Genomic DNA, 27,796 nt, shown 5'->3' on the forward strand with positions numbered 1-27,796 from the left:
CTGCACTCTCTCCCCCTCTCTCTATAGCTCACACATGCTGCTCTCTCTCCCCCCTCTCTCTCTCTCTCTCTCTCTCTATATATATATATATATATATATAGCTCACACATGCTGCTCTCTGTCCCTCCTCTCTATATATCTCACACATGCTGCACTCTCTCCCCCTCTCTCTATATCTCACACATGGTGCACTCCCCCCCCCCTCTCTATATCTCACACATGGTGCACTCTCCCCCCACCCCTCTCTCTATATCTCACACATGGTGCACTCTCCCCCCCCTCTCTCTATATCTCACACATGGTGCACTCTCCCCCCCCCCCCCCCATCTCTCTATATCTCACACATGGTGCACTCTCCCCCCCCCCCCCCCTCTCTCTATATCTCACACATGGTGCACTCTCCCCCCCCCTCTCTCTCTGTCCCTCAGTGGTGGGGTGGGGCAGGTAATAGGGGCGCAGTGCTGATTGTGTAGGGGGCTGGGGTGGCCCAGGCTACTTGAGGGAGGGGGGATCATTGCACAGTACGATCTCCAGCTCCTTGCGGTACAGGCGGCCCCCGTCACACAGAGACATGATGCTCTGACGGTAGCCGGTCAGGCTCTGAATATTCACATCCTGCAATGAGAAACACAAAGTCAGCGGTGGGGCTGGAATCGGACAAGAAGTATCACCGCCAAGATACAGGGCCCGGCATCACGTAATCAGCCGGTACTGTGCACAAGGTCACACAGAGTCAGTGGCAGAACCTGGCCATCATACTCACTCTGTACAAGGTCACAGAGAGTCAGTGGCAGAACCTGGCCATCATACTCACTCTGTACAAGGTCACAGAGAGTCAGTGGCAGAACATGGCCATCATACTCACTCTGTACAAGGTCACAGAGAGTCAGTGGCAGAACCTGGCCATCATACTCACTCTGTACAAGGTCACAGAGAGTCAGTGGCAGAACCTGGCCATCATACTCACTCTGTACAAGGTCACAGAGAGTCAGTGGCAGAACCTGGCCATCATACTCACTCTGTACAAGGTCACAGAGAGTCAGTGGCAGAACCTGGCCATCATACTCACTCTGTACAAGGTCACAGAGAGTCAGTGGCAGAACCTGGCCATCATACTCACTCTGTACAAGGTCACAGAGAGTCAATGGCAGAACCTGGCCATCATACTCACTCTGTACAAGGTCACAGAGAGTCAGTGGCAGAACCTGGCCATCATACTCACTCTGTACAAGGTCACAGAGAGTCAGTGGCAGAACCTGGCCATCATACTCACTCTGTACAAGGTCACAGAGAGTCAGTGGCAGAGCTGGACATCATCATCACTCTGCCACTGACACTTTGTGACTTGTACAGAGTGAGGTTGATGTCCAGCTCTGCCACTGACACTCACTGTGACCTTGTACAGAGTGAGGATGATGTCCAGCTCTGCCACTGACACTCACTGTGACCTTGTACAGAGTGAGGATGATGTCCAGCTCTGCCACTGACGCTCTATGTGACCTTGTACAGAGCTGGACATCATCCTCACTCTGTAAAAGGTCACCTTGAGTCAGCGACAGAATTGGACATCATCTTCACTCTGTAGAAGGTCAAATAGAGAGTAAGTGGCAGAACCGGACATCATCCTCACTGTACAAGTTCACAGAGCGTGTCAGTGGTAGAGTCAAAATGTCACACTCTGCATAGGGTCAAATAGAAAGTCAGTGGCAGAGCCAACATGTCACACTCTGCATAAGGTCACATAAGAAGTCAGTGGCAGAGCTGAGATTTATGAAACCCTCATTTAGATTACCCCCAGCAAGACCATGACCAGGAATCATGTCTATAATATTCCCCTCCAGTGTTTGCGATTAGCGGCCGGCCAGGGGTACCACTGACCTTTCCGAGGTTACCCCTTCCTAATCCGGGCAGTGAGAAGTCCAGCCCTGCAAGTCTCTCTGACAGAGGCGGGTTAATGGCGTTTAGCGGCGGTTTGTCACCCACCTTTTTGTTTTTCTCAAAGAAGTCTTTCAGTAACGCGTCCAGCTCGTTCTCATCAATGTAACCGTTCCCGTCCTGAGGGACAGAGCAGAGTTACGCGGTCCATCTATATTACATCCCCACCAGCTGAAGGCCTCCCCAAGGACTTTGCTCTGCGTAACCCATCAAATATAGAACTCATATCAAAGCGTTGATGTAGACTGGCCCTGCTCTTCTCTCTCACCGGGCCCCAGTGCAATGATAGGGAGAACGTGTGCCGGTGCATTGGATGGAGCGGACACCCCTCCTGAGCAAGTGGAAGATTGCTTGGCTGCCTATTGAATAGGAGCCATCCTGATCAGCAATGGCTATCACGTTCTCGGTCCCTCCTGCTTTATATAAGATGCATAGCGACTGGTCGCTCTGCTCAGAATGATGCACAGCCCCCTCCCCATGTGGGATGTTGGTGGTTACTGGACCAAAAATGGACTTTCTAATGGGATAACGCGCCAAAGGACCAGACCTTACCGAAGTCTATGGGGTCTTGCAACAATGTGTTCCTGGCCGCTCTAGCAGCAAAAGGGTTAATCCTGATGAGCGAGATTGCTATCTGATAACAGACTCACAGAGCTGACCTAAGTGCAATAAGGCACTTCTGAGTTGGTGATATACAGAATACGTTCCTCTGGCATATTGATGTTACCTTATCATAAAAATTGAAAATGGCGTTAAACTCGTCACAGCTCAGCTTCATCCCCTGCAGGTAAAGGAATCCATAAATAATCAGCGAATGAAGAGACAACCCCATCAGCAACCTCAGGACACACACACACGGGCCCTGCACCCTCAGGACACACACACACAGGCCCTGCACCCTCAGGACACACACACAGACCCTGCACCCTCAGGACACACACACACAGGCCCTGCACCCTCAGGACACACACACAGGCCCTGCACCCTCAGGACACACACACAGACCCTGCACCCTCAGGACACACACACACAGGCCCTGCACCCTCAGGACACACACACAGGCCCTGCACCCTCAGGATACACACACCGGCCCTGTACCCTCAGGACACACACACACCGGCCATGCACCCTCAGGACACACACAGGCCCTGCACCCTCAGGACACACACACACCGGCCCTGCACCCTCAGGACACACAGATACCGACCCTGCACCCTCAGGACACACACACACCGGCCCTGTACCCTCAGGAAACACACACAGGCCATGCACCCTCAGGACACACACACAGGCCATGCACCCTCAGGAAACACACACAGGCCATGCACCTTCAGGACACACACACACAGAGGCCATGTACCTTCAGGGGACACACAGGCCCTGCACCCTCAGGACACACACACAGGCCCTGCACCTTCAGGACACACACACACACAGGCCCTGCACCCTCAGGACACACACACACAGGCCCTGTACCCTCAGGAAACACACACAGGCCATGCACCCTCAGGAAACACACACAGGCCCTGCACCCTCAGGCCACACACACAGGCCCCGTACCCTCAGGACACACACACAGGCCCTGCACCCTCAGGAAACACACACAGGCCATGCACCCTCAGGAAACACACACAGGCCATGCACCCTCAGGACACACACCCTGTACCCTCAGGACACACATACCATGCACCCTCAGGACACGCACACACAGATCCTGTGCCCTAAGGACACAGACTGCTCACACACGGTATTATAAATGACACATTTACCTGGAATTTGAGCAGGAAGTTCTCCTGCACAGGGAGCAGTCTGTAAAAAGAAACATATATCAAGACTTCCAGCTCCGCTAGTGCAGTGGTAAGTAACATTCGGACTCCCCTCACCCCGTGTATTCAGTGCACAATGCAACATTTATATACGAGGCCCCTACAAATCACTAAGAGAACATTTAGGGTTTCAGTTAGTGGAATAATTGCGTTATTGATGCAGGAACATGGCCTTCTCTCTCTTTATCCCGCTCACGTTTCCCAGTCTGTACATCCCTCCTGTCACTCTGAACTCCCCTTTTAAGTTGCCCAAGTCCCCTGAGTGTATTTCGTAGCCCTCGAACGGTGACTGTTTGTATATGGGAAAAAATAGCCATAAAGGGACGCACATTCACATTGAAGCCCAATGTTGCCAGCATTGTTGGCACTGATATGGTTAAATATTTCTCCCGCATGCAAGGTACCTTTCTGCACTTTATCTTGTCATAGCCAATGGCGAGTGTGATCTGCTGACCTGCTGTCAGACTGGCACTGTGCACTCAGCTCGGATTAAACTGTAGGAGGTACTGGCCCCTACGCCCGTTTGTATGGGCATTACACCCATTGATGCCTTTTGTGGGTAACAGACCAGACAGATGGGTAACCTCTACTTTATCAGAAGTGGGGGTTACCCACGAAAGGCGTCAGGCAGAGTGACACCGGCCTGCTTTTGATTAAACAATAACCTGCAAAACACAGGAAAAACTTAAAAGGAAAACGTATGCTCAGCAATAAATATGGATACGATGCAGAGGGATGTGCACAAAAGGCAGACGCCGCACAGAGTTACAGAAGGAGCCTTCCTCAGGAGTGGGGCGTTTTCTGCACCTGAAGAAGGTTCATTCTGAAACTTTGTGCACATCCCTCTGCATCATATAAACATTTATTGCTGAGCACACGTTCTCCTTTACGTTTTCCCTGAGTGGGGCAGGTTATTGCTGTGTGTATGTAATTGTTTGGATTTACAGATTACCCTTTTTAGCACCAGTATATATAGGTTCTCAATATCAGAGTGCCCATCACTACCCTCTTTATGCAGACACCCATATTTTTGGTAAGGGTGTGGGCGTCCTACTCAGTAGAGCGTGAGTAACTCTGGTATTCGCTGCCCATAGGCTTTTTTCGCCATGTTTTCACCATTTGGTTGCTGCGCCGGTGTGAGTCATATCGAGCAGCGAAACGCTGTGTTTTCCCCGTTCTGATAACACTGGGATTAATGGCCTAAAGGAGACGACTCGGGGATTCGGCGGCCGTAAGGAATGGCTCTGCTTCTTTACCTTGACATCTCGGACAAACATAGCTTTCCATCTCCATTGAGGTCAAACATGCGAAGCTGAAGGACAGACAGACAGAGGGTGGTTACGGAGGACACAAAGGAGGGAAGCCCCCCGTCCCCCGCCCCTCCCCTGAACCTCTGCATCATAACTCAAATTACCTACAAAATATTGTTTTCGTTGACTATACAACCTTTGGGCCAGATCCACAAAAGGGGGCTAAGCTTTAGCACGCCTTTTGTGAATGTGGGCCTTTGTGCGCCATCTATAACCTCTCCATGTCCTACACAATTGTTGTATACTCACAATAGTCTGTGTGTACTCGTGAAGCTTCTTCTCATCAAAGGGGCGGTTTGCTTTTTTTAGGAGATCTGACAGGAACCCCTTGAATTACAACGACCCGATATGAATTAAGTAGAAATAGCCGTGTTAGTCCAGTAGCGATAGTGCAGAGTAAGTACTTCAGTATTAGGTGATTTTTTTTTATTTGGACTAACAATAGATATTATAAGACAAGCGTTTGAGAGTTCTCCTCTCTTCCTTCAATCAGCGATACTGATTTACAGAAAACCCATGAGCTTAGCACACGCGTAAAACCAGAAAAACACGATCGCCATCTAAGGCTGATGATGCAGAGAAAGAATAAGCAGACAGGGCAATAAATGGAGGCAATGACCCCATACAATTACTGACCACTACAAATCAATTAGACCAGCCATGTAGCAGCGGCATGCACAGACACATGCACTTTTACACACACGCAGGCTGCACGCATGCGCACAAACCATGGAGCTTGTGAATAGTTACCTTCAGCTCATTGGCTTCTATGTAACCACTTCTGTCTGTGTCATATTTCCTCCAGGCCTGCAACACCAGGTATTAATTACACTGTAAGTACTAGCCCGTCACATTTCCAGTGCAATGTAGAATGCATGTGCAGTGTGCAGTGCAGGAGCGCAGTTCTGTGTGTAGATGTAGTGTAATATTTACATGGAATGGAGGCGTTTTGAGACACTGCAAAGCTTTCACTGAGTGAATTCTGGGTATTGAATGTGCAGTGTCTAGTTTGTGCAGTGTCTAGGTGCAGCGGTTTTCCAGTGCTAAAGTACAGTGAATAAACATTGCACCTCCTCCCTCCTCCACTGCTCTTCATGCAAGTCTCTACAGTGGTTACCCAGATCATCTAGAGTCTAGACTATGTTTCTACAAAGCTTTCCATGACCCAGTCTGGCCCTACATATCAGATACAATGCGTGGAGAGGAGCAGTGTTGGGGTGGTGGGTCTCTGCAGTGTTGGGGTGATGTGCATTGTTCAGTTGGTGTATACGGTTCATGTGTAGTACTAATGTGCTTTCGCTGTGCAGTTTTGGGCTGATTGGTCTATGCAGTGTTGGGATGATGCAGCTTTGCAGTGTTGGGGTGGTGAGTCTCTGCAGTGTTGGGGTGGTGAGTCTCTGCAGTGTTGGGGTGATGGGTCTCTGCAGTGTTGGGGTGATGGGTCTCTGCAGTGTTGGGGTGGTGGGTCTCTGCAGTGTTGGGATGAGGGGTCTCTGCAGTGTTGGGATGGTGGGTCTCTGCAGTGTTGGGGTGATGGGTCTCTGCAGTGTTGGGGTGATGGGTCTCTGCAGTGTTGGGGTGGTGGGTCTCTGCAGTGTTGGGATGGTGGGTCTCTGCAGTGTTGGGGTGGTGGGTCTCTGCAGTGTTGGGATGATGGGTCTCTGCAGTGTTGGGATGATGGGTCTCTGCAGTGTTGGGATGATGGGTCTCTGCAGTGTTGGGGTGGTGGGTCTCTGCAGTGTTGGGGTGGTGGGTCTCTGCAGTGTTGGGGTGGTGGGTCTCTGCAGTGTTGGGGTGGTGGGTCTCTGCAGTGTTGGGATGGTGGGTCTCTGCAGTGTTGGGGTGGTGGGTCTCTGCAGTGTTGGGGTGGTGGGTCTCTGCAGTGTTGGGGTGGTGGGTCTCTGCAGTGTTGGGATGGTGGGTCTCTGCAGTGTTGGGGTGGTGGGTCTCTGCAGTGTTGGGGTGGTGGGTCTCTGCAGTGTTGGGATGGTGGGTCTCTGCAGTGTTGGGATGATGGGTCTCTGCAGTGTTGGGATGATGGGTCTCTGCAGTGTTGGGGTGGTGGGTCTCTGCAGTGTTGGGGTGGTGGGTCTCTGCAGTGTTGGGATGATGCAGCTTTGCAGTGTTGGGGTGGTGGGTCTCTGCAGTGTTGGGGTGGTGGGTCTCTGCAGTGTTGGGCTGGTGGGTCTCTGCAGTGTTGGGGTGATGGGTCTCTGCAGTGTTGGGATGATGGGTCTCTGCAGTGTTGGGGTGGTGGGTCTCTGCAGTGTTGGGATGGTGGGTCTCTGCAGTGTTGGGATGATGGGTCTCTGCAGTGTTGGGGTGGTGGGTCTCTGCAGTGTTGGGGTGGTGGGTCTCTGCAGTGTTGGGGTGGTGGGTCTCTGCAGTGTTGGGGTGGTGGGTCTCTGCAGTGTTGGGATGGTGGGTCTCTGCAGTGTTGGGATGGTGGGTCTCTGCAGTGTTGGGGTGGTGGGTCTCTGCAGTGTTGGGATGGTGGATCTCTGCAGTGTTGGGGTGATGGGTCTCTGCAGTGTTGGGGTGGTGGGTCTCTGCAGTGTTGGGGTGGTGGGTCTCTGCAGTGTTGGGGTGGTGGGTCTCTGCAGTGTTGGGGTGGTGGGTCTCTGCAGTGTTGGGATGGTGGGTCTCTGCAGTGTTGGGATGGTGGATCTCTGCAGTGTTGGGGTGATGGGTCTCTGCAGTGTTGGGATGGTGGGTCTCTGCAGTGTTGGGATGGTGGATCTCTGCAGTGTTGGGGTGATGGGTCTCTGCAGTGTTGGGATGGTGGGTCTCTGCAGTGTTGGGATGATGGGTCTCTGCAGTGTTGGGATGGTGGGTCTCTGCAGTGTTGGGATGGTGGATCTCTGCAGTGTTGGGGTGATGGGTCTCTGCAGTGTTGGGGTGGTGGGTCTCTGCAGTGTTGGGGTGGTGGGTCTCTGCAGTGTTGGGGTGGTGGGTCTCTGCAGTGTTGGGGTGGTGGGTCTCTGCAGTGTTGGGGTGATGGGTCTCTGCAGTGTTGGGGTGATGGGTCTCTGCAGTGTTGGGGTGGTGGGTCTCTGCAGTGTTGGGGTGATGGGTCTCTGCAGTGTTGGGGTGGTGGGTCTCTGCAGTGTTGGGGTGATGGGTCTCTGCAGTGTTGGGGTGGTGGGTCTCTGCAGTGTTGGGGTGATGGGTCTCTGCAGTGTTGGGGTGGTGGGTCTCTGCAGTGTTGGGGTGGTGGGTCTCTGCAGTGTTAGGGGTAGAATGCTACTGTGAATCTCACCTCCATGAACTCAATGCTAGAGCCAGCGTGTTGCCTGAAGCAGAGCAGGAAGTTTTCCTCGGTCGGAAGGATCTGAGCCAGCTGTGAGGAGAGGATACAGATCTTTACTCTGTCCCCAGCATGGACACGGCACGGAGATCACTTGTCACTATACACTCACTCACCTCCGCCATCTCAATGCGCCCGTCCGCGTTCTTGTCATACTTCTGCATAAACTCTTTCATTTTCTCTCCAAAGTTAACACTGGATCCTTCCTATTCACACAAAGAGAGGGATGGTCAGGAAGGGCCTCTGGGACAGGATGGGGTTAAGTGATGTTCTGCAGCTCTGAAGCAGAATGTGGCTTAAAGGTGCAATCCCACATAGCTGGACATAAAGCAGCATTTTGTAAAGAATTTAACAATTTAATTGGTTTCCGTAAACAAAATCTGTTTCAGGAAAGTCTCTAACACCTTCCTGACATCCTAAAAGCAAGTATTTAACTATTTCTGTTTATTTGGGAATCAAATACAGCTTGTATTTCCTAGAGGAAATTTGTCCAGCCAATGTTTTCTTTACTCTTAGTCCACCCTGCCCTTATCAGAAGGCCATTAATGATAAGGGGAGGGGAGAGGGGATTTTGCCTGTGCAATCTCTTGTTGAACACAGTGATATCAGATAAAAGGGAGCAGCCAGAGGAAATCAAACCCTCCCCAAGTCACCGCTCACCATGGCTCAGATCCACAACACGGTGCTAAACTTTAGCACGCCTCAGCTCAGCTCCCATTCATGTGAACGGGAGTAAAGGTGTGCTCAAGCTTAGCACCGTTTTGTGGATCTGGGCCCCTGTGTACAAACTTTGTGTACACTGCAGTCTCAGAGGGGGATATTCCCTTCGAAGGTCTCCAGTTTGGGGGGGGGGGGGGGTTACATGAAGCCCTGCATTTTTCTGACAGGGATTAGGCTAAATTAAACTTTGCATTTGGCAGGCAATCATAGAGTTACATTATGTTTGTGACCTAATAATGAGGGTTAACTGTCGCATGTGAATGAAAAACTCTTGGTGTCTCCAGAGCTCATCCCACATAAAGTAGAATCAAAGCATTTAGCTCAAGTATTCTCTTTCCCCACGAATCACTAATCTCTAATAAGGGATATCGGCGCTTGATCAGGTGTTAACTGCTATTGATTTGCATTGCAATCAGATCAAACTCCGATACCCTTTATCAGTGCTTAGCGAATCCTTATTAATAAATCAGACCATGTTATGCACTTTGCTTGTGATTTGGGTAGGGCTCTATAGGAGAAGTTAGGAAGCAGTATTAGGACACACATCTGATAGTAAGCTGATACATTCTCAGTGCAGATCAGCATCTAATATAACCAAGTTAATTTGACACTTAGGAACTTAATTTGTTTTAAGGTGCCGTATCAAAGCATTGGAATACTTAACCCCAACAGCTACAAAATATTCCATATAATACAGAAACGTCAGTCTGCAAGAAACAACATTAGTGAGATTGGTGGGTTGTAGAAAACAATTTGGCAATGTGCCCATTGTTGTCAGTAAGGATTCATTTAAGTCTATGGAGACACTGATGCTAAACATCAGTGGGAGTCGACTGACTCTAAAACAGTGAGACATAGAAATTGGCATGTTTGCCATTACTGTAATGGTTTGTTGCCAGATGAATAAGACCTGTATTCTGCACAGTGACCACAAGATGACAGTGCTGCCCCACTCAAGTCATAAGAGGAGACACCTGCAGCTTCAAGCACAGTACAGTACATAGAATAACAGCATGATGTCCAGGCATGGTAACTTGGTATGCAGGGCAGGAGGTAAGTGCACTGGTTGAACTTTAATTTACAATGATTTCACTGTCCTTGCATGCAGTAGAGTACCAATCTTTTTAGCACTGGGATAAAACTCGTGCAGCTAAGGTAAGGGAGGGGTTAATCCCTCTGGGGAGGCCTAAACACCCACCCCAGGGCAACTATGAAGGTGGTATTTGGCCTGTGGTGGGTGTTTAGGCCGACCGGGTGGGTAGTGGGAGGAGTTAACCCACTCTACCACCAACAAACCGGGCACTGATACTTAACCCCTTAATTACCTTAGCCACGAAGGTAATGAAGCTGGCTGTAAATGTATTTTTATTACCGAGTGAAGTTGTTTCCTAGAAGTAGCAGTACTGTGTCCAATGTGACATTGGTTAAACACAGGGGAAACGGTTTGGGCTGTTTTAGAAAGATTTGAGCAATATCGGGGAGAAATGTTTTCTAAAACAAATCCCTTTTTTCTTTAGAAAAATGTGGAATTGTAAATTAACAAAAAAAGTAGTGGTACTCCATACCTATCTAGCACGTCACACTCTGATCTCTGTGTGTTGTATGCACTTTGTGTCATACCTGACAACTAACTCCCAAGTCAGCTGCCGTGGAAGTGGGTTAGCCCGGTTTGAACCCCCCAGTGCCCGCTTTCCAAGTCACCTTGGGCGAGTCTCTGTATCGCCCTGTGCCTCAGGCACCGAAATTAGATTGTAAGCCCTCATTGTGCCTGCAAAATTCACGGGTACAGCGCAGCGTAAACGGTCAGCGCTACACGAAAAGGAATATATGGAAGGGAGCAGTGTGATAATGATCCAGGCTGACTAGCAAACCCTAGATGGTTATCACACGGATGATCTGGAGTTAGCTGGGAGGAATGTCCCATGTGTGTCCCTGCCTCGCTCCTCGGCTCTGCCCTCGGCGTCTCTTACCACTCCAGATCCTCTCCTCGTGGCTTCCAGCTCTCGGAAAAAGTTCTCCAGCTCCTTCCCTTCAATGTAGCCATTTCCTGAAGGAGAGAAAGGAGAGAGGTCGTCATTAGTAGATGCGCCCAACCACCCAATAAACCACAGCCCGTTGTCTCCTACTCATTCACAAGCTGACCCTTGTCATTAGGTCTGGCACCCAAGGGCCTTATGAGGTAGCTACAGATGTAGCAAGACTCACTGTCCCCTGCACCGTGGTAAAAGAAGCGAAAGTCTGCAGCGCCGGGGACAGTGTCTGCTGCTATGGAGCTACCGAGGACACTTAGCCACTGCACCGATCCTCGCAATTACAGACGCCCTGCGCGCTCCCTGACAACATTTAAACGTATTGCCGGGGGAGAGAGCTGTAAGCTCCAGTTGATGCTCTATAAAAGCAGGAATGTTACTGGGACGCGTGTTCTGCATTTGGAATCAGTATTGGCCGTATATTCATTTTTATTTTCCTTTGGTAGGTGTTTATCTATAATATTGATGGGATATTACTGTGAAAATGTGTCAACACCTGATTTATATTATGTTCACTTGTAATAAAGGTGTGTGTGTGTGTGTGTGTGTGTGTGTGTGTGTGTGTGTGTGTGTGTCGTTCGTACACTTTGACCCTAGAAGAGATTACCCCTTTAACAGGCACATCGAGTAACTGTCCTGAAGAGCTTACAATCTCATTTTGTGCCTGAGTACCGCTGAGCATAGGTGATTTCCCACACGCTCTATGCTGCCTATATGGTATTTCTGCTGTGGCAACATGTGTGTGTGTGTGTGTGTGTGTGTGTGTAATACAAATAACACAAAGGGAATAAGTGCTTTAGACATAAAAGTGACATTTAGGAAAAGGAGTCCCTGCCCCGAAGAGCTTACAATCTAATTGGTAGGTAGGGAGAACGTACAGAGACAGTAGGAGGGCGTGTTTTTTTTAAAAATAAATCGGGTTTGTACTATGAGAAAATACTTGTAGTATATTTCTTTTAAAAACAACTCTCAATTACATTTTTAATGTCTTCTAAGGCTGTGCTTATAGTGCCTGGCGACGCGACGTCGCTCCGAAACAAATACATGGACTCCGTCGCAAGCGCTTATAGTAAGCGCGACCACGACGAAGCGACGTCGCAACCAAAAATTTGGAAGCCGGGAAAATTTGATTTCTTAGAGACAGTCACCACATGTGACTGTTTCTAAACCAATCAAATTGCGCGGCCCGCCACCTTTTAGCGACGTCCCTGGCCTTGTCGCCAGCAACGTCGCCAAAAATTAAATTACAACTTTCGCCGTGGCGACGGGTGACGTCATCGGTCGCGTCGCCGTTGCCAGCACTATAAGCGCGGCCTAATGTAACAAGCATCTTTTGTTTCTATAGCAACCATTTACAAAGTCACATCCCCTGCCTCTTCTGAAACAGGCTTAGGTACACCCCTTTTTGAGCCCTGCCCTCTCTCTAGCAGTGCACCAATTGTAGCTAGGTGACTGCCTGGTCACATGATCTTCCCCTCAGGAATATTTGGTCCTCTTCTGCTGCACTGACAGCCATTTAGTGAACCCCCGAGCCGAATCTTCGCCGATCGATTACAGGAGAACGGATCGATCAGCAACTTAGCTAATTACTTATCATTGTGTGGATTGCATTGATGCAAATGCACTGGTGCCGGAAGGGGAGGAGTTCTTCTGGGTCCCTGAAGTACCAGACCCCATGATGCAGTACTGTACCTACGTCTAACGGGGCACCCATGGGGTTAATGCACCATCTACCATGCAGCACCCTATGCCGTAACTCCTGCCTTGCAGACATCGGCTGAAGTGGCTTCAAAAAGTAGTGGTACTGGTTTAAACACTGGTGGGTCAAGGCTGTCTGGACCATATTTTAGAAAGACGTAAGCAATAGTTACGTTGACGGAGCAGGAAGGGAGAGGGGCGCCTGTAAACGAAATCCACTTTTATTGAAAGAAAAACAGAACGGCGAGTGTGTAACAAAAGTAAGTGGTGGTCCTGTGGATCTGTAACTAGAAGTATAGTGGTACCGTGGATTTATTAATAGAAACGTCGTGGCACTGTGGACCTGTGAATTAAAAAAAGTAGTGGGACGGTGGACCTGTATGGAAAAAAAATAGTGCCACTGTGTGTCTGTAAATACAAGAAAGTAGTGGTCCTATACATTTGTAATAAAAATAAATGGTGAAATAAAAAGCAGTGGGACTGTAAAGTGAGGAGTAGTGGAGCTGCGAACCCCCTCTCGCCGTGGTACTATCTCACTTTGACCACTGACGTACTGTAGGGCCGTCCGGGTATGAACAGGGTGAATCCCTTTTCTGCAAGAGACCTATAGAGCATCACTTCTGTTCCCAGTTATTGGCAGCTGCAGAGCAGAGACGGGACACTTTGGGGAAGGGGAGGGACGGAGCTGAACTGATGCAACCTGTAAGTGACGGGGGGCACAGCTGTGCTGTAGTGTTGTTTTCACATGCAATGTCCTAAGGAACAAAAGGCAGAGCTCCCCTGGCAGCCGAACGTGTCCCGTGTGCCTGTGTTTTAGCCCTGGGGCTCGGTCGGCCTTTTCACCAGCCAACTCACTAAAGTAAACAGCGGGGCTGTGATCAAAAACACAGCAGCACCATTAGCACAGAGGTGAGGGCAGCACTGCAGGGCGCGGGCAGAACCGTATGTCAGGGGTGGGCAGTCTTTCTGCGCTGCGCCCCGTCTGCCTGTAATATGTGACACCCGGTGTAATGTGTGACACCCGATGTAATGTGTGACACCCGGTGTAATGTGTGACACCCGATGTAATGTGTGACACCCGATGTAATGTGTGACACCCGGTGTAATGTGTGACACCCGATGTAATGTGTGACACCCGATGTAATGAGTGACACCCGGTGTAATGTGTGACACCCGATGTAATGTGTGACACCCGATGTAATGTGTGACACCCGATGTAATGTGTGACACCCGATGTAATGTGTGACACCCGATGTAATGTGTGACACCCGGTGTAATGTGTGACACCCGGTGTAATGTGTGACACCCGATGTAATGTGTGACACCCGATGTAATGTGTGACACCCGATGTAATGTGTGACACCCGGTGTAATGTGTGACACCCGGTGTAATGTGTGACACCCGATGTAATGTGTGACACCCGATGTAATGTGTGACACCCGATGTAATGTGTGACACCCGATGTAATGTGTGACACCCGGTGTAATGTGTGACACCCGATGTAATGTGTGACACCCGATGTAATGTGTGACACCCGATGTAATGTGTGACACCCGGTGTAATGTGTGACACCCGATGTAATGTGTGACACCCGGTGTAATGTGTGACACCCGATGTAATGTGTGACACCCGGTGTAATGTGTGACACCCGATGTAATGTGTGACACCCGATGTAATGTGTGACACCCGATGTAATGTGTGACACCCGGTGTAATGTGTGACACCCGGTGTAATGTGTGACACCCGATGTAATGTGTGACACCCGATGTAATGTGTGACACCCGATGTAATGTGTGACACCCGGTGTAATGTGTGACACCCGATGTAATGTGTGATGATGTCATGTGTAACACCCGATGTCATGTGTGATGATGTCATGTGTGATGATGTCATGTGTAACACCCGATGTAATGTGTGATGATGTACAGTAATATGTGATGATGTACAGTAATATGTGACACCCGATGTAATGTGTGACACCCGATGTAATGTGTGATGATGTAATGTGACACCCGATGTAATGTGTGACACCCGATGTAATGTGTGATGATGTAATGTGACACCCGATGTAATGTGTGACACCCGATGTAATGTGTGATGATGTAATGTGACACCTGATGTAATGTGTGACACCCAATGTAATGTGTGATGATGTAATGTGACACCCGATGTAATGTGTGACACCCGATGTAATGTGTGATGATGTAATGTGACACCCGATGTAATGTGTGACACCCGATGTAATGTGTGATGATGTAATGTGACACCCGATGTAATGTGTGACACCCGATGTAATGTGTGACACCCGATGTAATGTGTGATGATGTAATGTGACACCTGATGTAACTCATGGAACCCAATAGGCAGCCAAATTACTAACACTAATGTGCAAAGTAACAGATTGACCAATGAACTCACAAAAATACTGATGCTGTTACCAAAACAGAGAGCAACATATAGATACATAAAACAATTAAACAATGACAACCTACATGTACTGTATATCGCTTCCCGAGGACGCGATATACAGCGAAACATGTGGAGTCCGGCTATCTGGTGAAGCAGCGACATCCAGAGTGGAGCCCGGGAGGATTAGTGCTGGGAGAAGCGCCACTGACGTCACCCGCGTGACCGCATCGGGATACCGGATCTTGGAACCCGGCAGTGACGAGAGCGGAAGCAGCAGAGGCCTGGAGTTGGTGAGAGCGCGACTCACCGGCTCGCGGGAGTCACGGCGGCGTCTTTATTTACCGTAACGGGGTTTTAAATGAGTACCTTAATGTGAGCCTGCATTGTAAGGGGGGGGGAGGGGAGCGGGGGGCTGTGCTGACAAATGTATACCTTCCAGTAGCGTCAAATGACGCTCCGGGGTCACGTGACGTCACATGCTGCGTTGTCATGGAGACGCGTCTGAATCCCTCCTGTGATCCCCTGGCATTAATTACATGCCTTGAGGAGGAGCGCGGGACCTCAGCAACCGCCCCCCCCGCCCCCCCAGACAAATCTCCCGTCCCCGTTGGGGCCGCGCCCCCCAGTTTGCACAACGCTGTGTTAGATAGTGATGGGGGGATAGAGTGAGAGAAATACACAGTGGACTATGGAGCGGGAGGCGTGCCTGAAACGTTATATTTTTGTCTGCTTGAGCAGGAAATAAAACTACGGCACATTTTTGCAACTACACCTGTGTGCCGCCATCTTTTTTGTTGCTCTCACATCCTATTAATATGCAAAAAAAAATATATAGTGCATTCACCTGGATGCAAGTGCATTGGTTATTCCCAGGTGTGGCCCTTGGACTGATCTAACTAACCAATGATCAGTGAAATGCCGATACACGGACTTAACCACAACAATTTATTTAGCCAAAATGCCAACGTTTCGGCAGGGTTACCCTGCCTTGGTCAAGGGAAGGGCTGATCTAACCCACTTTTTTATTTTTTAGAGGAGGGGTCCTTCTGAGTTTGACCTCACTATTTTCAGCTCCTTGTTCCGAAACGCGTACCGGTGAAGATACCGGTATGTCGCCGTCCAATAGGAAGCCGCAAACCGATGACACTGTGGCTTCCTACTGGCCCGAGATTAAACCCGGGTAAATTCAGCGGGAAGTATCTCGGGGACGGGGTTGTCCCAGAAGCTGAAAATAGCCCCGTTCAGCTCCGAAACCCCCCAAGCTCCAATCCTGTGCATGGGGAGGGGGTAAAAAGAAGAGTGAGAGGGCAGGGGGGCTGCTTTAAAGTTCCTCCAGCAGCATGGAGTCAGAAAGTTAACACGAGGCCATTGGGATGAGCGAAGATTAAGTAATGGGTGGGATAATCTCCCATCATGCTTTTCATTCATGTAATAGGGGCTTTCTATGTGTCGATGCTGCTCCCTTAAAAGCGCAGCGATAGGGGGCTCCCATTGGTTGGGATGTGGCTGTTTCCACCAATTAGAGCACAATCCATTCTGATCCTGTATCAATATAAATACATTTTAGTGACTCGTGTACAGAAATTGTGAGCTGTACTATCGTAATATATCATAATACATCATGTGAGCAGCTGTACTATCGTAATACATCATGTGAGCAGCTGTACTATCGTAATATATCATAATACATCATGTGAGCAGCTGTACTATCATAATACATCATGTGAGCAGCTGTACTATCGTAATATATCATAATACATCATGTGAGCAGCTGTACTATCGTAATACATCATGTGAGCAGCTGTACTATCGTAATATATCATAATACATCATGTGAGCTGCTGTACTATCGTAATATATCATAATATATCATGTGAGCAGCTGTACTATCGTAATATATCATAATATATCATGTGAGCAGCCGTACTATCGTAATATATCATAATACATCATGTGAGCAGCCGTACTATCGTAATATATCATAATACGTCATGTGAGCAGCTGTACTATCGTAATATATCATAATACTTCATGTGAGCAGCTGTACTATCGTAATATATCATAATACGTCATGTGAGCAGCTGTACTATCGTAATATATCATAATACGTCATGTGAGCAGCTGTACTATCGTAATATATCATAATACTTCATGTGAGCAGCTGTACTATCGTAATATATCATAATACGTCATGTGAGCAGCTGTACTATCGTAATATATCATAATACGTCATGTGAGCCGCTCTACTATCGTTATATATCATAATACGTCATGTGAGCAGCTGTACTATCGTAATATATCATAATATATCATGTGAGCAGCTGTACTATCGTAATATATAATAATATATCATGTGAGCAGCTGTACTATCGTAATATATCATGTGAGCCGCTTAACTATCGTAATATATCATGTGAGCCGCTCTACTATCGTTATATATCATAATACGTCATGTGAGCAGCTGTACTATCGTAATATATCATAATATATCATGTGAGCAGCTGTACTATCGTAATATATAATAATATATCATGTGAGCAGCTGTACTATCGTAATATATAATAATATACCATGTGAGCAGCTGTACTATCGTAATATATAATAATATATCATGTGAGCAGCTGTACTATCGTAATATATCATAATATATCATGTGAGCCGCTTAACTATCGTAATATATCATAATATATCATGTGAGCAGCTCTACTATCATAATATATCATGAGCAGCTGTACTATCATAAAATATCATGTGAGCAGCTGTACTATTGTAATATATCATAATATATCATATGAGCAGCAGTACTATCGTAATAGAGTTTCCATCTGTGGATGTTTTCTATATCTTTAATCATGGATGCACACTGAAAATCTGGACTAACGTTCTGATTCATTTCTTCACACAGGTATGTCTCTCAGTTGAATTTTTCTATCAATTTAACCCGAGTTGCAACATAACTTATATCTAATTAACATCTCCTTGGTATGTCTGTCTGAGTTGATTAGTCAAACCCCTGCCTTAATTATTAGTCAAGTGTAGAGTGTTTAAGTGAGTCTATCTTGGCTGTGTAACATCTTAGGTGTTACATATGAAGTGTCTGTGGAGTTAATCTTGGGGTTAGAATTGGAGGTGAAGACTACAGGAAGATCTGGACTCTGCACTTCAACAACAACTCTGCAGCTGTGAGCACGAAATACTCTGATCATTTGTTCTCTTCATATCCTCCAGTACCTGGGACGTCTCTCCTCCCGCATCTCACTATGCCCTCCCTGTTGCTTTTTCTATGTGCTGTTTCCTCACTCCTTTGTAAACGTTTCTTCCCCACTCCTCACCTCCCTGCCACCTCTTCCCACACTCACCTCCCTGCCACCTGCTCTCACCCACACCTCCCTGCCACCTCTTCCCACACTCACCTCCCTGCCACCTGCTCTCACCCACACCTCCCTGCCACCTCTTCCCACCCTCACCTCCCTGCCACCTCTTCCCACCCTCACCTCCCTGCCACCTCTTCCCACACTCACCTCCCTGCCACCTGCTCTCACCCACACCTCCCTGCCACCTCTTCCCACCCTCACCTCCCTGCCACCTCTTCCCACCCTCACCTCCCTTCCACCTGCTCTCACTCTCACCTCCCTGCCACCTCTTCCCACCCCCTGCTCCCTGACACCTCTTCCCCTGCTAATGGTGTTAACCTATCTAATGTACTATTGATTAAACTTAAAACTCACCTCACAAATTAAGCATCTCAATAGCTTGCAGTCATGGCTATTGTCCGACAGTCACTCCTACCTCCCATTGTGGCCAAGCACTGCCATCTACAGCACTTATTCCCTCACCTGCTGTCTCTGTAAGTCTCCCATCATACCATTTAGACTGTAAGCTCTTCGGGGCAGGGATTTCCTTTCCGATTGTCTGATTTTGCTGCACTTATTGTATTATAATTACCCGTACTGTAGTGTCTTTGCGCTGAGTACACTTTTGGCGTGATATAAATAAAGATATACATACATAGATCATGTAAACTCAGAGAGGTATATGGTATATCACATATGTAGAGTACAGGAGAGTACAGTTGTGTGAAAAAGAAAGTACACCCTCTTTGAATTCTATGGTTTTACATATCAGGACATAATAACAATCCTCTGTTCCTTAGCAGAGTCTTAAAATGAGGTAAATACAACATCAGATGAACAACAAAACATGACATACTACACAGTGTCGTGATTTATTTAACAAAAATAAAGCCAAAATGGAGAAGCCAAGTGTGAAAAACTAAGTACAGCCTTACTGCTTCCATAGGAATTAAGATGCTAAGTAGCAGACAGGTGCTGCTAATCAAATGCCCTTGATTAATTGATCATCAGCAAGTGTGACCACCTCTATAAAAGCTGAAGTTTTAGCAGTTTGCTGGTCTGGAGCATTCATGTGTGTGTTAACACAATGCCAAGGAGGAAAGACATCAGCAATGATCTTAGAGAAGCAATTGTTGCTGCCCATCAATCTGGGAAGGGTTATCAGGACATTTCCAAACAATTTAAAGTCCATCATTCTACAGTGAGAAAGATTATTCAAAAGTGGAAAACATTCAAGACAATTGCCAAACTTCCCAGGAGTGGACGTCCCAGCAAATTCACCCCAAGGTGTACATCTCAGACTCTACAGGCCTCAGTTAGTATGTTAAATGTTAAAGTTCATGACAGTACAATTAGAAAAAGACTGAACAAGTATGGTTTGTTTGGAAGGGTTGCCTCTTCTCTCTAAAAAGAACATGGCAGCACGGCTTAGGTTTGCAAAGTTGCACCTGAACAAACCACAAGACTTCTGGAACAATGTCCTTTGGACAGACGAGACCAAAGTGGAGATGTTTGGCCATAATGCACAGCGCCACGTTTGGCAAAAACCAAACACAGCATATCAGCACAAACACTTCATACCAACTGTCAAGCACGGTGGTGGAGGGGTGATGATTTGGGCTTGTTTTGCAGCCACAGGACCTGGGAATCTTGCAGTCATTCAGACGACCATGAACTCCTCTGTATACCAAAGTATTCTAGAGTCAAATGTGAGGCCATCTGTCCGACAGCTAAAGCTTGGCCGAAATTGGGTCATGCAACAGGACAATGATCCCAAGCACACCAGCAAATCTACAACAGAATGGCTGAAAAAGAAAAGAATCAAGGTGTTGCAATGGCCTAGTCAAAGTCCAGACCTCAACCCGATTGAAATGCTGTGGCTGGACCTTAAGAGAGCTGTGCATAAACAAATGCCCGCAAACCTCAATGAACTGAAGCAACGTTGTAAAGAAGAGTGGGCCAAAATTCCTCCACAACGATGTGAGAGACTGATAAAGTCATACAGAAAACTGATTACTTCAAGTTATTGCTGCTAAAGGTGGTTCTACAAGCTATTGAATCATACGGTTCACTTAGTTTTTCACACATAGCTTCTCCATTTTGGCTTTATTATTGTTAAATAAACCATGACACAATGTAATACGTTGTGTGTGTGTGGGAGTAACTACATGTGTGTGTGTGAGTAACTACATGTGTGTGTGTGTGAGTAACTACGTGTGTGTGTGTGTGAGTAACTACGTGTGTGTGTGTGTGTGTGTGTGAGTAACTACATGTGTGTGTGTGTGAGTAACTATATGTGTGTGTGTGTGTGTGTGTGTGTGTGTGTGTGTGTGTGTGTGTGTGTGTGTGTGTGTGTGTGTGTGTAACTACATGTGTGTGTGTGTGAGTAACTACATGTGTTGTTGTTCATCTGAGGTTGTATTTACCTAATTTTAAGATCTGCTTAGGAACAGAGGATTGTTATTATGTCCTGATCTGTAAGACCATGGAATTCAAAGAGGGTGCACTTTTTTTTTCACACAACTGTATATACGGGCTGACAGATAGCTGTGTGTGTTATAGTGATACAGGAGCAGGGTGACAGATAGCTGTGCGTGTTATAGTGATACAGGAGCAGGGTGACAGATAGCTGTGTGTGTGTTATAGTGATACAGGAGCAGGGTGACAGATAGCTGTGTGTGTTATAGTGATACAGGAGCAGGGTGACAGATAGCTGTGTGTGTTATAGTGATACAGGAGCAGGGTGACAGATAGCTGTGCATGTTATAGTGATACAGGAGCAGGGTGACAGGTAGCTGTGAGTGTTATAGTGAGAGAGGAGCAGGGTGACAGATAGCTGTGTGTGTTATAGTGAGAGAGGAGAAGGGTGACAGATAGCTGTGTGTGTTATAGTGATTCAGGAGCAGGGTGACAGATAGCTGTGTGTGTTACAGTGAGAGAGGAGCAGGGTGACAGATAGCTGTGTGTGTGTTATAGTGATACAGGAGCAGGGTGACAGATAGCTGTGCGTGTTGTAGTGAGAGAGGAGCAGGGTGACAGATAGCTGTGCGTGTTATAGTGACACAGGAGCAGGGTGACAGATAGCTGTGCGTGTTATAGTGAGAGAGGAGCAGGGTGACAGATAGCTGTGCGTGTTATAGTGACACAGGAGCAGGGTGACAGATAGCTGTGCGTGTTGTAGTGAGAGAGGAGCAGGGTGACAGATAGCTGTGCGTGTTATAGTGACACAGGAGCAGGGTGACAGATAGCTGTGCGTGTTATAGTGACACAGGAGCAGGGTGACAGATAGCTGTGCGTGTTATAGTGAGAGAGGAGCAGGGTGACAGATAGCTGTGTGTGTTATAGTGACACAGGAGCAGGGTGACAGATAGCTGTGCGTGTTACAGTGATACAGGAGCAGGGTGACAGATAGCTGTGCGTGTTATAGTGATACAGGAGCAGGGTGACAGATAGCTGTGTGTGTTATAGTGATACAGGAGCAGGGTGACAGATAGCTGTGTGTGTTATAGTGATACAGGAGCAGGGTGACAGATAGCTGTGTGTGTTATAGTGATTCAGGAGCAGGGTGACAGATAGCTGTGCATGTTATAGTGAGAGATGAGCAGGGTGACAGATAGCTGTGTGTGTTATAGTGATACAGGAGCAGGGTGACAGATAGCTGTGTGTGTTATAGTGATTCAGGAGCAGGGTGACAGATAGCTGTGCATGTTATAGTGAGAGATGAGCAGGGTGACAGATAGCTGTGTGTGTTATAGTGAGAGAGGAGCAGGGTGACAGATAGCTGTGTGTGTTATAGTGAGAGAGGAGCAGGGTGACAGATAGCTGTGTGTGTTATAGTGAGAGAGGAGCAGGGTGACAGATAGCTGTGTGTGTTATAGTGAGAGAGGAGCAGGGTGACAGATAGCTGTGTGTGTTATAGTGATACAGGAGCAGGGTGACAGATAGCTGTGCGTGTTATAGTGATACAGGAGCAGGGTGACAGATAGCTGTGTGTGTTATACTGAGAGAGGAGCAGGGTGACAGATAGCTGTGTGTGTTATAGTGATACAGGAGCAGGGTGACAGATAGCTGTGCATGTTATAGTGATACAGGAGCAGGGTGACAGATAGCTGTGTGTGTTATAGTGAGAGAGGAGCAGGGTGACAGATAGCTGTGTGTGTTATAGTGATTCAGGAGCAGGGTGACAGATAGCTGTGCATGTTATAGTGAGAGATGAGCAGGGTGACAGCTGTGTGTGTTATAGTGATACAGGAGCAGGGTGACAGATAGCTGTGCGTGTTATAGTGAGAGAGGAGCAGGGTGACAGATAGCTGTGCATGTTATAGTGAGAGATGAGCAGGGTGACAGATAGCTGTGCGTGTTATAGTGATACAGGAGCAGGGTGACAGATAGCTGTGCATGTTATAGTGAGAGAGGAGCAGGGTAACAGATAGCTGTGCGTGTTATAGTGATACAGGAGCAGGGTGACAGATAGCTGTGCATGTTATAGTGAGAGAGGAGCAGGGTAACAGATAGCTGTGCGTGTTATAGTGATACAGGAGCAGGGTGACAGATAGCTGTGCGTGTTATAGTGATACAGGAGCAGGGTGACAGATAGCGCTGTGTGTTATAGTGAGAGAGGAGCAGGGTGACAGATAGCTGTGCGTGTTACAGGGATACAGGAGCAGGGTGACAGATAGCTGTGCGTGTTATAGTGATACAGGAGCAGGGTGACAGATAGCTGTGCGTGTTATAGTGATACAGGAGCAGGGTGACAGATAGCTGTGCGTGTTATAGTGATACAGGAGCAGGGTGACAGATAGCTGTGCGTGTTATAGTGATACAGGAGCAGGGTGACAGATAGCTGTGCGTGTTATAGTGATACAGGAGCAGGGTGACAGATAGCTGTGTGTGTTATAGTGATACAGGAGCAGGGTGACAGATAGCTGTGCGTGTTATAGTGAGAGAGGAGCAGGGTGACAGATAGCTGTGCGTGTTATAGTGAGAGAGGAGCAGGGTGACAGATAGCTGTGCGTGTTATAGTGATACAGGAGCAGGGTGACAGATAGCTGTGTGTGTTATAGTGAGAGAGGAGCAGGGGGACAGATAGCTGTGTGTGTTATAGTGATACAGGAGCAGGGTGACAGATAGCTGTGCGTGTTATAGTGAGAGAGGAGCAGGGGGACAGATAGCTGTGCGTGTTATAGTGAGAGAGGAGCAGGGTGACAGATAGCTGTGTGTGTTATAGTGATACAGGAGCAGGGTGACAGATAGCTGTGCGTGTTATAGTGATACAGGAGCAGGGTGACAGATAGCTGTGTGTGTTATAGTGATACAGGAGCAGGGTGACAGATAGCTGTGTGTGTTATAGTGATACAGGAGCAGGGTGACAGATAGCTGTGCGTGTTATAGTGAGAGAGGAGCAGGGTGACAGATAGCTGTGCGTGTTATAGTGAGAGAGGAGCAGGGTGACAGATAGCTGTGCGTGTTATAGTGATACAGGAGCAGGGTGACAGATAGCTGTGTGTGTTATAGTGAGAGAGGAGCAGGGGGACAGATAGCTGTGTGTGTTATAGTGATTCAGGAGCAGGGTGACAGATAGCGCTGTGTGTTATAGTGATACAGGAGCAGGGTGACAGATAGCTGTGCATGTTATAGTGAGAGATGAGCAGGGTGACAGCTGTGTGTGTTATAGTGATACAGGAGCAGGGTGACAGATAGCTGTGCGTGTTATAGTGAGAGAGGAGCAGGGTGACAGATAGCTGTGCATGTTATAGTGAGAGATGAGCAGGGTGACAGATAGCTGTGCGTGTTATAGTGATACAGGAGCAGGGTGACAGATAGCTGTGCATGTTATAGTGAGAGAGGAGCAGGGTAACAGATAGCTGTGCGTGTTATAGTGATACAGGAGCAGGGTGACAGATAGCTGTGCATGTTATAGTGAGAGAGGAGCAGGGTGACAGATAGCTGTGCGTGTTATAGTGATACAGGAGCAGGGTGACAGATAGCGCTGTGTGTTATAGTGAGAGAGGAGCAGGGTGACAGATAGCTGTGCGTGTTACAGGGATACAGGAGCAGGGTGACAGATAGCTGTGCGTGTTATAGTGATACAGGAGCAGGGTGACAGATAGCTGTGCGTGTTATAGTGATACAGGAGCAGGGTGACAGATAGCTGTGCGTGTTATAGTGATACAGGAGCAGGGTGACAGATAGCTGTGCGTGTTATAGTGATACAGGAGCAGGGTGACAGATAGCTGTGCGTGTTATAGTGATACAGGAGCAGGGTGACAGATAGCTGTGTGTGTTATAGTGATACAGGAGCAGGGTGACAGATAGCTGTGCGTGTTATAGTGAGAGAGGAGCAGGGTGACAGATAGCTGTGCGTGTTATAGTGAGAGAGGAGCAGGGTGACAGATAGCTGTGCGTGTTATAGTGATACAGGAGCAGGGTGACAGATAGCTGTGTGTGTTATAGTGAGAGAGGAGCAGGGGGACAGATAGCTGTGTGTGTTATAGTGATACAGGAGCAGGGTGACAGATAGCTGTGCGTGTTATAGTGAGAGAGGAGCAGGGGGACAGATAGCTGTGCGTGTTATAGTGAGAGAGGAGCAGGGTGACAGATAGCTGTGTGTGTTATAGTGATACAGGAGCAGGGTGACAGATAGCTGTGCGTGTTATAGTGATACAGGAGCAGGGTGACAGATAGCTGTGCGTGTTATAGTGATACAGGAGCAGGGTGACAGATAGCTGTGCGTGTTATAGTGAGAGAGGAGCAGGGTGACAGATAGCTGTGTGTGTTATAGTGAGAGAGGAGCAGGGTGACAGATAGTTGTATAACACACAGACCCCCCGCATTGCTTGGGATTGGGGGTTAGGCGGGCGCGGGCAGCCTGACAGGTGGGAGACTATGGGGGAGGATGGGAGACTATGGGGGAGGGTGGGAGACTATGGGAGAGGATGGGAGACTATGGGGGAGTATGGGAGACTATGGGGGAGGGTGGGAGACTATGGGGGAGGGTGGGAGACTATGGGGGAGGGTGGGAGACTATGGGGGAGGGTGGGAGACTATAGGGGAGGGTGGGAGACTATGGGGGAGGGTGGAAGACTATGGGGGAGGGTGGAAGACTATGGGGGAGGATGGGAGGGGATGGGAGACTATGGAAGAGGATGGGAGACTATGGGAGACTATGGGGAAGGATTGGAGACTATGGGGGAGGGTGTGAGACTATGGGGGAGGATGGGAGACTATGGGAGAGGATGGGAGACTATGGAAGAGGATGGGAGACTATGGGGGAGGGTGGGAAACTATGGGGGAGGGTGGGAGACTATGGGGGAGGATGGGAGAGGATGGGAGACTATGGAAGAGGATGGGAGACTATGGGGGAGGGTGGGAGACTATGGAAGAGGATGGGAGACTATGGGAGAGGATGGGAGACTATGGAAGAGGATGGGAGACTATGGGGGAGGATGGGAGACTATGGGAGAGGATGGGAGACTATGGGAGAGGATGGGAGACTATGGGGGAGGATGGGAGACTATGGGGAAGGATGGGAGACTATGGAAGAGGATGGGAGAGTATTGAGGTACAATGGGCGGCGTTGGGGAAGTTGGATGTTCCCTCCTTTCTTACCATCGGAGTCGTAATGTTTCCATATATCCAGGAACTGGGAGGCGGTGAGCTCGGCGAGGTGCAGGTACAGCGGCTGCTGCTTCAGTGCCATGCTTAATCCCCACTGAGCAAGTGACTGTGTCTCTCTCCCGCTCTCTGCAGTGATCCCGGCTCCGCTCTGCGCTCTGCCCTTTTATACCAGCTCCCCAGAGCCTGCAGTACCCGCCTGGTACCCCCGGAGAGCAGCAGGGAGCTAAACTGCACCCAAGCAGCCCCGACCGACACAACGTGTAACCCATCACTCATTTATCCATCAAATGTGTTACCGGGAAAACAGAGTAACTGCGCGCCACCTCTCGTTGTCAAGTGTGTCCCGGGCAGCTGAGAGTCACCCTCCCGTTGTTAACGTGCAGTGGTGGGAGTGTAATTAACCTCTTCAGTGCAACATATTCTGAAGCTGCAGTACGAGTTAATAATAATAGCATGTTCTTGTGCAGCGCTGCTAGTTTTACAGAGACATTTTGCAGGCACAGGTCCCTGCCCCGTGGAGCTTACAATCTATGTTGTTGGTGCCTGAGGCACAGGGAGATAAAGTGACTTGCCCAAGGAGCCGACACCGGGAAATGAGCCAGGCCCCCCTGCTTCACACTCAGTGCCAGTCAGTGTCGTTACTCACCGAGATCCTTCTCTCTTCTGATTAAATCTTCTCTGCTAACTGGGTTACAAGCGCAGTGATCCTGCTCACCTTCGCAGTACAGCGGGGCCCGTTTCCCGCAGAGCTCCGTGTAACACGGTTGGTGCTGCAGGTGAAAGCTTCGTGCTGAATGGAAGCTAAATGTATTTAAAAAAAAACACATTCATTTTCCCCGTAAAACAAAATGAGACGTTTCGGTTTGTTACGGTCACTCGGTACCCCTGAAAACTGGCAAATACGCGGCATTCTTTCGTTCTCCGGGCCACGCGCCGAGCGCTTTATAATACAAGCGTTAGACCGGCAGCACCTTTGGGCAACGAAGTGTTTAACCCTTTGAGTGCCGGGCGGTGTCGTAGTGCCCGAGAGCCACGGCTCGTCAGGCTCAGTGCGGTCACGACCACGGCGGCCATTTTCTGGGAATCGGAGGCGGTGCCCTCTGCGGCGTTTCCTCAGAGGGCAGTTCGCGGCCAGAGGAACACAGGGCGAGATCCAACCGGGAAATAACAGCGCCTTTGTGGGTGGTGCAGCAGCTATGTCCTGGGCAGGGGCGGGCAACCCCAGTCATCAAGAGCCACCAACAGGTCAGGTTTTCAGGGTATTCCTGCTTCAGCACAGGTGGCTCAATAAGTGGCTCAGACGAAGATGGGGTGTTTAAATAAAATATATGCACATATTCATATGTATGCACATGACGCTCACCGTACAATGAATAAGAACACGGAAATGTATTTATTTATAAAGTGTTGTACCAGGAAGTAATACATTTAACTCTCGATGTACCAGCATGAATGAGGCTGGCATAACATATGCCGCTAATGGTTTTACATGAGAAGTTTTCTAACATAACGGTCTACTTCAATTTTGTTTCCTTTTTAAACTATGGTTTATACACAGCCCTCTAATATAAATAAAATTCTTCCTTTAACC

At 48.4% G+C, this 27,796-nt stretch overlaps 2 protein-coding genes across 2 annotated transcripts in view; one reads left to right on the top strand and one right to left on the bottom strand.

Moving 5' to 3' along the window:
- Positions 1–27,796, top strand: part of CMTR2 (cap methyltransferase 2) — a 69,691-nt gene that overhangs the window by 5,080 nt on the left and 36,815 nt on the right. The gene's annotated exons all lie outside the window — the stretch shown is intronic.
- CALB2 (calbindin 2) lies at positions 365–26,356 on the bottom strand. Its single transcript, XM_075576574.1, has 11 exons — positions 26,197–26,356; positions 11,069–11,145; positions 8,495–8,584; positions 8,331–8,411; positions 5,822–5,878; positions 5,321–5,398; positions 5,018–5,073; positions 3,705–3,744; positions 2,663–2,716; positions 1,984–2,055; positions 365–615 (listed from the first exon to the last, which is right to left on the bottom strand). The coding sequence occupies exons 1-11, from the start codon at positions 26,285–26,287 to the stop codon at positions 493–495; spliced, it is 819 nt and encodes a 272-aa protein (XP_075432689.1). The 5' UTR covers positions 26,288–26,356; the 3' UTR covers positions 365–492.

The sequence above is a fragment of the Ascaphus truei genome, chromosome 19 (genome assembly GCF_040206685.1).
Source record: "Ascaphus truei isolate aAscTru1 chromosome 19, aAscTru1.hap1, whole genome shotgun sequence".
In the NCBI taxonomy this organism is placed as follows: Eukaryota; Metazoa; Chordata; class Amphibia; order Anura; family Ascaphidae; genus Ascaphus; species Ascaphus truei.